This window comes from Branchiostoma belcheri, unplaced genomic scaffold (genome assembly GCF_001625305.1).
Source record: "Branchiostoma belcheri isolate BF01 breed outbred unplaced genomic scaffold, Haploidv18h27 scaffold39, whole genome shotgun sequence".
Lineage (NCBI taxonomy): Eukaryota > Metazoa > Chordata > Leptocardii > Amphioxiformes > Branchiostomatidae > Branchiostoma > Branchiostoma belcheri.
Genome location: NW_017804009.1, coordinates 2,382,881 through 2,397,355, shown reverse-complemented (window position 1 = coordinate 2,397,355; position 14,475 = coordinate 2,382,881). Strand labels below are relative to the sequence as shown.

At 39.0% G+C, this 14,475-nt stretch overlaps 1 protein-coding gene across 1 annotated transcript in view; it reads right to left on the bottom strand.

The window, feature by feature from the left end:
* LOC109476721 (metabotropic glutamate receptor 6-like) overlaps positions 1-14,475 on the bottom strand; it is a 78,508-nt gene that overhangs the window by 60,371 nt on the left and 3,662 nt on the right. The window contains exon 2 of the mRNA XM_019777725.1: positions 5,616-5,832. Within this exon, the coding sequence (XP_019633284.1) occupies positions 5,616-5,832 (217 nt within the window). The remainder of the gene's footprint in view (positions 1-5,615; positions 5,833-14,475) is intronic.

Sequence of the window (14,475 nt, the reverse complement as noted above, 5' to 3'; positions counted from 1 at the left end):
GGCCCCTAGCTAAATAACCTTCCATTTTGTCTTTCAATGCTCCTTTGCAATAATTGAATAATGAAAAAAATGACAATATCTAGCTGCCATAGCCTAGAGTGACCTACTTCTTCTCCATGTCATAACCACCTGTTTTTAGGCTCACTTACATCGGCATTAGAAACTCCAACTCCCCGGTGTATGCATACTTAAGTACTCTTATTCAGACACAAAGCGACGGAAAGCTAAAAAAATCGTCAAATGCTTTTTAGTAGTACAAGGTTCACGCCCCCATGCAGCCTGTATCATGATTAATGATGATTGCGACAACTGATGTTTTTTGTCACCTTGTGAATACTGAAAGTGGATGATTAAAAAAATGGAATTGAAAATGTGGTGTAGCACAATTTCTAACATGTGACTTGGATTGAATTTTTTAAAAGTTATGCCCTGGCCCCTAGCTAAATAACCTTCCATTTTGTCTTTCAATGCTCCTTTGCAATAATTGAATAACGAAAAAAATGACAATATCTAGCTGCCATAGCCTAGAATGACCTACTTCTTCTCCATGTCATAACCACCTGTTTTTAGGCTCAGTTACAGCGGCATTAGAAACTCCAACTCCCCAGTGTATGCATGCATAAGTACTCTTATTCAGATACAAAACGACGGGAAGCTAAAAAAATCGTCAAATGCTTTTTAGTAGTCCAAAGTTCAAGACCCAATGCAACCTGTATCATGATTAATGATGATTGTGACAACTGATGTTTTTGTCACCTTCTGAATATAGAAAGTGGACGATTAAAAAATGTGTCCGGGCCCACAGCTAAATAACCTTCCATTGTGTCTTCCAATGCTCCTTTGTACTAATTGAATAATGAAAAATGACAATATCTAGCAGCCATGGCCTAGAACGACCTATTTGTTCTTAATGTCATGGCCACCTGTTTTAGGATCACTTACAGCGGCATTAGAAACTTCAACTCCCCCGTGTATGCATACTTAAGCATTCTCATTCAGACACAAAACGACGGGAAGCTAAAAAATCGTCAAATGCTTTTTAGTAGTCCAAGGTTCATGACCCCATGCAACCTGTATTATGATTAATGATGATTGCCACACTGTTACTACTTCCGAGCATGAACAGTTGTGCAAAGGTGAGGTAGAAGGCAATTTCAGCGGGATTCTGAGCCGGAATACGCGAGTCATATTGAAAGCTGCGGACGTTACGATAGAGTGACCCTTGCCCGCTTGCCGCGTTTACGACGTCCATAATTCAGCCAGAGGATCTGGCGTTTAACGCGAGAGCCGGTTATCGATTGCCAACACCTGTTCAAACTACGCCTATCTTTCCTCTCTCGTGTCTTTTTGATATACATGTTGACGAGGGAAGGGATTATTCGTCATCTTCGGTCAAGTGTAATCCTCCCCCAGCCAGGCTCGTATCACTATCTCCTCCAGCGAAATGTTAGAATAACGAGTGAATTAATGGGAAAATGTATTTTCAAATAGAACATTTCAATGTTTTGTCTTCGTATCTCCACCAGCCAAATCGTAGAATAATGAGTGAATTAATGGGAAAACGGAACTGTCGTAAAAGCAGAAGTATTTTCAAATAGAATATTTCAATGTTTTTGTCTTCGTATCTCCACCAGCCAAATGTTAAAATGAGTGAATTAATGGGAAAAGGGAACCATCGTAAACGCAGAAGTCTTTTCAAATAGAATATTTCAATGTTTTTGTCTTCGTATCTCCACCAGCTAAATGTTAGAATAACGAGTGAATTAATGGAAAAGGCAAGTGTGGTAAAAGCAGAAGGTTTTTAAAATAGAATATTTTATTTTAATGGTTTTGTCTTCGTATCTTCACCAGTCAAATGTTAGAATAATGAGTGAATAAATGGAAAAAGGGAACTGCTGTAAAAGCAGAGTTTTTTTTTTCAATTAAAATATTTCAATGTTGTTGTCTTCGTATCTCTACCAGCCAAATGTTAAAATAAGGAGTGAAATAATGGAAGAAAGGAACTGTCGTATTATAAAAGCAGTATTTTCAAAGCAGTAGTTTCAAATAGAATATTTTAATGCTTTTGTCTTCGTATCTCCACCAGCTAAATGTTAGAATGATGAGTGAATTAATGGGAAAAGGGAACTGTCGTAAAAGCAGAGGTCTTTTCAGATAGAATATTTCATTTTTTTGTCTTCGTATCTCCACCAGCTAAATGTTAGAATAATGAGTGAATTAATGGGAAAAGGGAACTGTCGTAAAAGCAGAGGTCTTTTCAGATAGAATATTTCATTTTTTTGTCTTCGTATCTCCACCAGCTAAATGTTAGAATAACGAGTGAATTAATGGGCAAAGGGAACTGTCGTAAAAACAGAAGCACACAAACGTAATACCGGGGAAGGAATTCGACAAATAAAAATTGCAAAAGCAATTGAGTTTTTGGCTGTAAATCAGCGACCAGGATTTGGTGACTTTACGAGTGCAGCAGACAAAGTGCACGTAATAAAAAAGCTACTTAATTCCCAAATGGCTCTCTCAGATATATACAAAGTACAGAAATATATTATCATGAATTCATTTATACAAAATAATAGTTACGTGGAAGATTAGTTGGATAACATGAACTCTTGAGGAGTGACATAAAAGCTTCGTGAGCTTTTAAAAGTGTTATATCATCTCCAGCCCACACCTAGTTACTGAGTGCTGAGAAAATCCGGCGGAGTAGCTATCACATTGACACACCTTGCAAAGGTCACATGCACCCGAGACTTATAAGCCCAAACATCCGTAGCGAGGTGTAGATAGCATGCAGTTGCACAAGTCAGATATCTGCATGTTTTAACGCCTACTTCTAGAGATAAAAGTTGAGTAACAGAGGAGGCGTTACAGATCCGAGGCAATCGGGCTGTAAAATAAAGTACGAACCATGCGTGGGCTGGAAAAAGTTTCCACGGGTCGGCAAACTTTTTTCTACTCTGTGGTCTTTTACTCCCCAGTCTATAGGCATCTGTATCTCTGTATCGGTATAGCCCTTCGGTGTAACACACCAATTTCGCAGGCACACCGCGCGGCGGCAGCTGGCTATACTAGATCGAACGGCTTGTTACACCAAATCCTTACACATTTTATTGCAGGAGTTGTTTAAAACTTTCTAGTGATGATGCCCCAACTGTGCTTGGTGGCAACGAGTTCCAGTTACGATAATTCTTGGATTTTAATTCTCTGTTGATAAGTCTGATATTTGAAGGCATTGCTATTTCTTGTTCACTTTGGTACATCATTGTTACATGGTTGGTACATCCAACAGTTTATTAGTCATTTTGTACATCATGCACAGTCTGGACATTTTTCGTCTGTCATTTAGGGACACTCACTGTAGGTTTATTTTAATTTCCGTGACACTAGCGTACCTTTTATACGTAATAGGACAATATGGATATGTCTCTATCGAACAAATAGAACCCTAATGCTTATAGTGTTATCTGATATTTTTATGGCTCTACGGTGCATACAACATTTACGAACATCTGGCAGGCTATGTAGGTCAATTCGATTGCTTATTACGCCCCAGGTATCCCATTGGTGGGATAAAATAGCGTAGTCATAAAAATATGATATAGCTAATGCTGAGGTAACAGTGCATGGATAGCCAATCTGGTAGGGTTTAGGTATATGGTGAGGCTGTCATGCTTGTTAACGTTCCATATCCTTCTTTTGGGTTGTATGAATGCTCACGGGTATTCTATATGTAGGAGAGTATAAACCATTTACCTTAGTATTCAGAAAGGGTAGAAGTTACAATGCTATGTATTAAAGGCATATCGGGGCACAAAACAAAAATATTCTGGATAAGCAAATCTGTCTGATGTTGACATTTCTTAGCCAATTTTAATCTTTATCTTTTTCATATATTTCAGGCGTTTGAAACAGCCCCAAAACAAGCCAAGTGAGGCATCTTTTTATTTTTTGGGTACCACCCATAAATAGTTAGAAAGAGCCTACAGTACAAAATAAGCAACAATTTCCTCTCAGCAACATTGCATTTTGCCTCACAGACATCAGTATGCTATGGGATAGGAATGATTCAACTTATTACATTAAAGGAATGACCGGAATTCCAGGAAATTGACTTTGAAAATGCAATTTTGTTGCCCTGGAATTTGCGTTTAAAATACATGAGCGTTAATGTCTTCATCTGGTAGTTTCACGACATTAGATGAATAGACGTAAAGGCCGTTTGTTTTCATATTTCAGTAATTATTTCAGGGTGGTGTTTTCCAGAGGGTACTTAAACGACGTACGCGAAACTGCACATGGGCCCCTTGAATGCCGTTCCGCTTTTGTGTTTAGGACCACAAAAAATAACCTTTGCTCTTTACAACCTCATGATCTATTTAGTTCACAACATGGAGGCCGCCATGGTTCAATTCAGTTTACAATCGTCCTACGGACGCCATATTGTTTCTTCAGCTCTCTGATATCAACACTTAATTATATGATTCATTATGCACGGTTGGGAATCTGAGTTTTCATATCATCACTGTTATTATCCCTTGATATATGTACAAAGTATAAATCACATAGCTATACTAATAATAAGGTACATCTTTTTCCACACTAAGGTAAAACATTATTCCTCGTAGAAGGTAATTGTTGTGTCCTTGGGAAAGGCACTTTTTACCTGTTTCCTCACTTGACTCAGGTGTAAATGAGTTAGTCTCCACCAGAATCCTTTGCAGGATGAATAAATAGTAGAAATTCGCTAAGGCGAACATCATTAGCCATAGGAGTCCAGCTTTCCTGCCGGCAGGCAAGCTGAACCCTCTATGGACGGCCAAATCCTCTGGCCAATGATGTTCCCATTAGCCGATTTCTACTATTTATTCAGCCTGCAAAGGAGTCTGATGGATACTATAAATGAGTACCTAGCTTCGGTTAGGGACGTCCTCTATGACAGGACGTAAAGCCAGAGGTCCTGTATTTAAGGAGATCCACACCTTGAGCACGCTAAAGATCCCATCACAACTATATGTTCCCGGTGTGAGTGGTTCAAACCTTAAAGTCTGGTCTCAGGTTTGACATCTTGAATAGGTAATTGTCCCCTGTTATGCCATCGTTCCACAAATGTGGTATAACTTCATATATAAATAGATAAATAAAAGATCACACTGGAGGAGGATGATAGCTATCCGTATCCATCACAGGTGAAAAACAAAGATACCTTTGGGTGTTCAATGTGACAAATGAACAATATGTTATTTGAACATATCATACATAATTAAATTTATATGTGTACTGAGGCTAGATGTTACTGGTTCACTGTGCACCAGCACGTCGGCACGAATGTACCTGCTCGCAATCCGCAATGTTTTCTGCATAGCAGATAGAACGTCTCATATAAGGTCATATAACACTCCGTCAATAGTTTCCAAATGTTATGTCGGAAAAAATATCGTCTGCAACAGGCAAAATTCTGACGTTGACAAAAATTCAAACAAAAAACGTGAAAAAGGTTTTGCGCAGGCGCAGTACGTTCTGCCGACGTGGACCGCAGCTAGATGCCACTGCTAACAATGCGGTCCCAAACGTAAAACAATAGTCACATATTTTACGACGGTTACTGAGAGACGAACCTTCATTGGTGGCTAACCGGCGGAAGGCCTCCACCCCCTTCTCCCCGTAGTTCCCTTCAGAAGCCACGGTGGAGACGTAGGTCCAGCCCAGGGTCTTGACGATGTCCACCATGGCCTGGGCCTGGTAACTGTCGGACGGGACCACCCGGGAGAAGTACTGGAACCGGGTCTTGTCACTCAACTCCTCACTGGTGGACGCGTAGCTGATCTGGGGAATCTGAAATTCGGAAACAAAACATTGAATTGCTTGTTTGAAATAAAAATATTTTACTTTTGTTGTAATCAAGTTAGTTATGTTTACCTTCGTAGAAGTAAAACGGTGTTTTTGTTTACTTTCTTCTTCTTTCTCCTTTTTTTTTTTCTCCAAACAAATAACGTCATTGACCTGGACCAGATGTCTGTCACTATGGTGACTGGTGCTGTAGCAGACACCCTGTGGTATTGGGTTGCATTTTGCAGCAGAAAAGAGGTGGAGAGGCTGCTTTCCGTACATATAAATGTATTTGAATCTCAGTGACAATTAACATTTTTTGGGCTAGATCAGAGACAAATGATACCTTTTTAGTTTGTAGTTGTGGTCCACTGTATATTGTGCTTGTCGAAAAATAGGGGAATTTCCCCGTTACAATGAGCCTGTAAATTCTGTACATAGCGTCTGTCTTCAACGTTATGACCAGTGGAAGATTAGCTCTTCAGTGAGCTAAAACTGAATCGAGATCACTTCTTCTCTTTTTCTTCTCAGTTTTATGGATGATTCAGGGTCAAGCATCGACGAAAGCACTGAATAAACAACTAATTAATATCATTAATCTATTTCACCAGTAGATTACACTCAGGGCTGTGGCCTGTTTTTAAGTTGCCCCTGAATACATAAGAAAAATGCATACTTAATAGATGGAAAATAATTGGTAATACAGTAAACATATACAGTCCTAAATGCGACGTATGTAATACATACGAAAACTATTTTCATATATGTTTATTGGATGCAAGGGATTAACAGGATTCCGGGAAAAGATTAACAAACTATAGCTAAAACACTGACATTAACATATTAACATATCTTCAGTAATCCTTTGCGACTTTTCAGGTCTGTACCCCAAATAAGCTAAATACGCGATATTTCTGTCTTGGAATAAATTCAAGGATAATTTTATTTTATTTTACTGAACAGGCATAATTCTACAAACTTGTGAAATGTATATGATCTGATGACAAATCAAAGTATGTCTATGGAATGAATTCGTGTGTACATTGTATGTAAAGATGCTTTAAATTTCTTCCTTTCTAGCTTGCTGAAGAAAACGAATAAAGTGCCTTGGACAGACACGGACTAGTTAAAAAAAGACGAATACATACATAATACATACTTAAGCAATAAAACATATTAACTACATTTGACATGAAACAGATAACTTCGACCTTATGTTCAAAACAAAACGGAATATAATACTAGTCCTAGTTTTTGCCTATTCTTCACTCCATCTAGTCTGTCGTTGATGTGTTCCTCTTGGGTTTTATTTATTTATTTATTTATTTATTGAAAATGCAACAAGACATTACACTGACTCTCAAGGCAGCAAAGCTGATGTTAGAGAGTCAACATATAAGGACAAAACATATAGGGCACATAATATCAACAGTATGAAATTACAAAAAAAATGATCATAAGAACCTATATCATTCCAATTAGCCGAGTAAATATATGTACACATCTAAAATAACACATTTGGAGGTCAGAGGTCGATAAAATAAGTCACAGTCAGACTACCTTATATGAGAAAAAAAAGGATACTAAATAACAAGGTTTAGAAAGGAACAGCTGGAAGTGCCTAGAAACGGTTTGTTGAAGTGATGTAAGTGTGGAAGGAGTGTGAGAGGCTTTCGTTTAATGTGATGTCATTGCCCGGGGACCCGTTGAGTAGAACGCTGGTGGAGAGGGGCCGTCTCACGAGGCGGTACACAGCGGTGGCAAGGTCTTGTCGTGCCGCTGCGTGCAGTGGGCAGTGCAGGAGGAAATGTGTGACTGTCTCCGAGGTTGCACCACAGGCACATCCCCGGCCGGTAAGGTTAAACTTGGCCAGCGTGGAGTTAAGCTGGCACCAGCCGATGCGGAGTCTCTTGGGTTTTTAAAGCCATTTTTCCATTCATCTTCTGGTGTATATCAATATATATTGACCTATGTTTAATTCATGGCCCTGCATCAATCCTCAGTACTGCCCTAGATTCAGAACAGAGAAGTATGACCCGAGCTTCCGCTGCTCGACCGTAACGAGAACAAACGTCTGCAGATACTTCCTATCATCCATATTCTGCAGCGTTTTGTTAGCCAGCTAGTCTTAAAGGCAGCCAATGCAATTTCAGAGCTGAAAAGCTTGAATACTTAACTAGAACAAGTAACATTTGCAAAGCAAACACATAATGTTTACCTTCGACATATGGTCTGCTTTGTTAATTCTTGCTCACATCCGTATATATGGTGACAGGTGTCTTACCGACCTCCCAACACTCCGCAAAAGACGTGAACTTGCGGCTGTCAAGCTGCTCAAGCGTATGCTCAGCCCTGACCACCCACTACATGATTTGGTACCGGGAGCCAGGTCGGACAGCACAGGGAGGTGTTTGAGGAACTCTGGGGGAATCACAGTGCCCATGGCACGGACAAACAGACTGTATAACTCATTCCTCCATTGCGCAATCAGACTGTACAATAGCGAATTGCAGACTTAGTGTTCTTTTGTTTCATGTCCCTCTTGTATGTAATTGTCTTGTGCGTTTGTTATATGTAATAATATGTAAAGTCCACACAATTCAGGAGTACTATGTACCCCTGCTATGTTGACTATTCTTAATAAGATTGATAATTGAAAAATTGAAATTAGTCCCCCCCTGCTATGAAATTGCAACATGATGTAACCCAACACCAGTTACCATGGTGACAGACGTGTAGTTATGGTCATTGCCCTTTGCGTTTGGAACGGAAGAAAAGAAGACAGAGCAAAAACAATATGTTTTTCGTTCGATAAACATAATTAGGCAATCTGTATGATATTGACACATACTGCTCCACACTAGCACATTTTACATTAGTATTGAATACTTTGCCCGTTTAAAACAGTGTAGAAACAAGCATCAAGCTATTTCAAACGCTTCAACTATAAGTGATGACAAAAATGTGCTAAATGGCTGATTCCCTCATATGGCATATATTTTGTTCACTCACTCACTCACTCACTCACTCACTCACTCACTCACTCATTCTCTCACTCACTTACGTAGCCTAGTCAGCCGTTTCGACAGCATATAATGTTCTACAACCCTAAAATTTCATTGGGTGCCTTTAAGGACAAGAACTGACGTGGAAACTATAGTAGCAGGAGACAGTAAGATTGGACAAAGTAGTCTCCGAAAACGCGCTACAGATTTCCTCACCCGAGGTAATTTTGTTTAACCACCCTGCAAAACTGCATTGCAAAGAAATGACGAGGAAACTATATATAGTAGCAGGAGATAGTAAAACCGGACAGACCTGTGGTAAGAAATGACAGTAAATGTAAATATCAGACAGATTTCCTCATCCATAATATTTTTTTTTTGTTTTACCACTCTGAAATTGTATTGAGTGCCTTTAAGGGCAAGAAATGACGTAGAATTGGAAACTAATTATAAATATATAAAGTAGCAGGAGACAGTAAAATTTGGCAAACCTGTATCCCAAAATGTACTACGAAATGACAGTAAATGTCAATATAAGATAGATTTCCTCATCCAGAATATTTTTTTGTTGTTTTACCACCCTAAAATTGCATTTGGTTGCCTTTAAGGACAAGAACTGACGTGGAAACTATAGTAGCAGGAGACAGTAAAATTGGACAGACTAGTCTTCCAAAATGTACTACGAAATGACAATAAATATCATATCTGACAGATTTCCTTACCCGATATAATTTAATTTTTTTTGTTTAACCATCCTAAAATTGGATTGTGTGCCATAGCGATCAAGAAATGACGAGGAAACTATATATAGTAGCAGGAAATAGTAAAACTGGGCAGACCTGTGCCAAGGAATGGCAGTAAATGTAAAATATCAGACATATTTCCTCATCCAGAATATTTTTTGTTTTACCACCCTGAAATTGCATTGAGTGCCTTTAAGGGCAAGAAATGACGTACAATTGGAAACTAATTATAAATATATAAAGTAGCAGGAGAGAGTAAAATTTGGCAAACCTGTATTCCAAAATGTACTACGAAATGACTGTAAATTTCAATATAAGATAGATTTCCTCATCCAGAATATTTTTCTTGTTTTACTTCCCTGAAATTGCATTGGATCCCTTTAAGGACAAGAACTGACGTGGAAACTATAGTAGCAGGAGACAGTAAAATTGGACAGACTAGTCTCCGAGCTCATCACGCCAGGTTCCAGAGGGAACGTGAAGATGAGCAGCTGCGTCACGTCAGACAGAGATAAATGAACGTAGCGGCCGCTATAGAGTCTAGAAATGGACGCCTGAGATCGGTTTGGGGAAGTGCACAGCACATCACACATGGTGGGAATAAATTGGCACTCGTGGAAGTGGAAACTGATCTATATATTTTTGTCGAGGCAATTTCTTTCTTCATGTCACGTCCGCGGCTGAAAACGATTTAGCAGGTTCTAAGTGAACATTTCGGGCACCAGGCTTTTGCTTTTGTTTGATATTATAGCCATCTTGTATTTTCTGATTTATCTGATGTTATTTATTGTTTTTGATTGTATTTACGTTGTGTTCATCGTTGTTTTAATCAACGTAAAGTTTACTGCAAATACATGCCATAGGGCTAATTGCAAGTACGAACAACATGTATGAAAAATAAAATAAAATACAATTATATAAGAGACTACGTCTATAGCTATGCTACATCCTACAATATAAGTGGTACTTGTTTTGTTGGGTTTGACTTCTTCTTTTGAGGCAGTTTATGTATGACATATGTGGCCACGTTATCAGGTCAGCTGCCTAGTGCTCAAATTGGATTGTCTTGTTTCAATTTCAATAAACTTACAGTTAAAACAGGAAAGTAGTGTTGAAAGAAAAATTATTTCTCAAACTCAAAATTCCAGACGAATCCATCGTCATGTAATGATGATAGCCCTCCTTCAAAATTTGATCTGTATCAGACTATGATTGGGTTTTGAGATTCTGAATTTCCCAAGAGGGGTGGATATTGAATAGAACATGAGCTCACACGTACTTCACACATCTCCACTTCCGTGTCCTATAAACTAGGGCGTATTATCAGATAAAGGTGCAGGTACAGATGTCTAGGTACCTGTACCTGTACCTAAACAACTTGACAAATATTCAAACAAAACAGGACCATGTGGACTGTTTTTGCTGCTCTAGCTGATCTTGAAATATTTGGTTTGGTTTTCTCAGTACAATGCCCACGATCATGATAATGATCATTCTGGCACACTCATTTTCACCTGAGTGGAGTGAGGAAAGTGTCTTTCCCAAGGGCACAAGATCAGTGACAAGGTAGGGTTCGAACCCGGGACCTCTTAGTTCCGAGCCGAACACGCTACCGCTACGCCACACGACCCGACCAAACATCTGTTGTATATTAGTTATGCTACTTCTAGATGTCAATTTGGTCACCTCTGTGTCAGATCGATACTTAGTGATTCGGTATTTTGGACCTGTAGCTAATCGGGGTTTTGCGGTACCGTACCGGTACACAGCACCGGTACCATAAACCCAATCTCCTGGCTAGGGGCCAGACGCCAGTCTTAGTTTCGCCTTCTCTTTGATACACCGATCTTGGCGCAAACTTTCAATTCCAGCCAACTCTTGGTAGCGCCAGGTCATCTCAAAGAGGATTACGGAGGTCTTAACCACCTTTACTTTGTGTTTACAAGAAAATCGATATGAAATTTTAATGCATGGTTACACTAAGCCCAGTTAGAGGTGCAGACGATGGCTATCTCCAATACGTCGTGACTGTTTAGGGGAATCAGGTTGTGATGAAAAGAGTCCCGTCAAAACGCGGAGCACTATAATGCAAAGGGATTAACGTGAAACAACAACGGGAGAGACAATCTGCGGGAGTTTTGCGGTGAGTGTTTTGGCTACGTGTAGTTTTGGCGCCCTTTTAATTTATCCCCCATCTGTACCTAGTATGTTCCCTACTACTATGTTTTTTTTTTCAAATTCATTCACACATATTTACTGAGTATTGGGCAAAAAGCACAAGTTGCTTATATAACATGCACCTCCTACTCAAAACATACAACGAGTGTAAAACACATTGACAAAATACATGCATAATTACAAGGTGGTTAAAACCAAGATAAATACAAACAAGACAAGTTGGTGATCTATCAATTACGAGAATCTACCCGTACAGAAAATAAAGTTTTCAACTACATCGAGGACATTACAGTTTTGTAGGTGTGAAAGTGATGTGGACCCTCGAAGTAGTAAGGAACATAGTGAACTGTCATTGAGATGCTGTAGCTCTACTATGTTAGAGAGAGTCCATATGTCATGGGGCAATTTTGAAAATTCTAAAATAGCAGTTCCTGCGTTTTGAGAGGATTTCAGGAAAAATATAGATAGTATTTTATTGGAAGATTAAGAAAGACTGAGAATGAAATCCGTTATAAAATGGCCTCCGCCTTTTCTTCTGCAATATTGAAAATGCCAATGCATAATACAGACTGCAGATGGGTATTGCTCACACTGAGCCCCAGATTGCACACGACCGACCTACTTTGCTTGTATCCCTACCGCTGACATGTTGTTAATCACACCAAAGTCTATTGTAATAGCTACAAAGGAGGGCGGTGATCAATTTGGTGGATCGAGTTCTCTCGTGGATATCCCACTAACACAGCTTCTAGTATATATGTCCCCAATCGTTAATTATGGCTAGAAGCTATTAGGAATAACGATTAGCCGTAGAAACACTGGAGAGATATAAAAAAAAAGATAAATAGCAGAATGCATCATTATAGACAACAGTCTATCAAGACCTTTTTTCCATAAAAGATTCAACGCTGTTGTAAGAAGTAGGTCATTTCATTTGAAAGGTTATCCGGGTTAACATAGTCATAGAGGCCCATGGGAAAGGAATTGTGTATACGGGCTATGTAGTCGAAACAGAAATTAGGGTCTTTATATGCTGTACAAAGAGCTTTATTCATGATGAGTGTATGATACCCGTATCAAGATACTACATACGTATATCTAGTAGGTAGGTTTTGTAGTTTTGTTACTTCAATTGGAGCAAACATCATATTGCTTGATGGAAATTTTCTTATAATTTGGAGGTTATCATATGCTGTCCTGTATCATGGTTATTCACTGCATCTGAAAATTAAAGTTTCAATATGCAACTAGAGTTCCACGATACCATACTTTCGCCAAATGATTGGCGACTGACGACTAATAGATGTTTGGCGATGGTTACGCAAATAAGGTCCCCATTTGCATGAATTATATCAGTTAATCATTATATAGTTGAGGGGATTCATTCCTCAAGCTACCGACATCTTGCACACGCAGTCGTCCCTCAGTAAGACATCTGGAGCCGCATAGTTCCCGTTTGACAGGCTGAATAAAAGTTCTAAACGGGAACTATGCGGCTCCAGATGACGGGACGACTGCGTGTGCAAGATGTCGGTAGCTTGAGGAATAAATCCCCTCTAATATATACTATATCAGTTAATCATGTTCGCCATCCAATGTCAATCTTGTCTTTTTGAAACTTCTTTGTATTGAAATTTTCGGCATAAATTTCCTCATAAGTTTCTCATTGATTATGCAAAAAAAAGGTCTTCATATGGATGAATTGATTGTTCAGTTGATCATATATTCTCCACCCAATGTCAGCTATGTTTAAGGATAGTAAGGATTTTGGACACTGAACAAGACTATTTCTGGAGAGGGGTGAAGGAAGCCATATACATCAGGGCCCATCATCCTTCATTGAACCGCGACGGGGGCCGACATCGTCTACCAGATACCTTTGACCCAGTGTTGACGTCACACTTCAAAGAAGCCACGTGACAAGTTTCACTGGGTCAGTCTACTGAGAAAGACGAGAGTGACTGGTCGAAAGCTCTAGGTGAGAGAACTTTTTGTGTTGGACCAAAAGTTTTAACTTTAAATATGTTTAAGGATGTTGACCTTCATGCCGCATGTATGAAATTACAAACAGTTATCACAATGGAATTATATTATTGAATATAAAAATCAATGAGACGAAAGTTCGAAATCAAAGCATTTGCAGTTTGAACATTGTTCACTCCATTGTAATCGAATGTGCACAAGAGAAACGAAAAGCATTCTAGTCTCGATCTCTGATTGTAGATCAAATTTTTATCTCCAACGAGACGTTGCTTCACTCAGTGAAATCCTATTTTGATCTGAAACAAACCAGACGCCAAACGTATTACCGGCTATATGGGGTTTTAAAAATCGAGAAGGCAGACGAAAATGTTATTGTGTGATGTATCGGTATGGGATTTTGGTTGCAGCTTTTGGTATCTTTCCAAGAGCAAGACATGTTTCAAAGAATCACCACTGGAACTGTACTTTTGTTTCCTTTTGGAGTTCCAAAATTTGTCTTCAGTTATTCGCATATCAATCAATAGTTCTCGCTTATAAACCTGCAATTCTGCACAAGTTCTCTAGTGTCACTGACGAAAGGTAGTGGATGCTACCTGAAACGTCTGATCGTTTTCAGAGTCATATCCAGTTGCTTGAGTAACTGTTTTTGGCGTATCTTATACATTACCTGGATGTCTAACCTTCACCGACGTACCACTAGAATTAGTGTTTATATATATATATATATATATATATATATA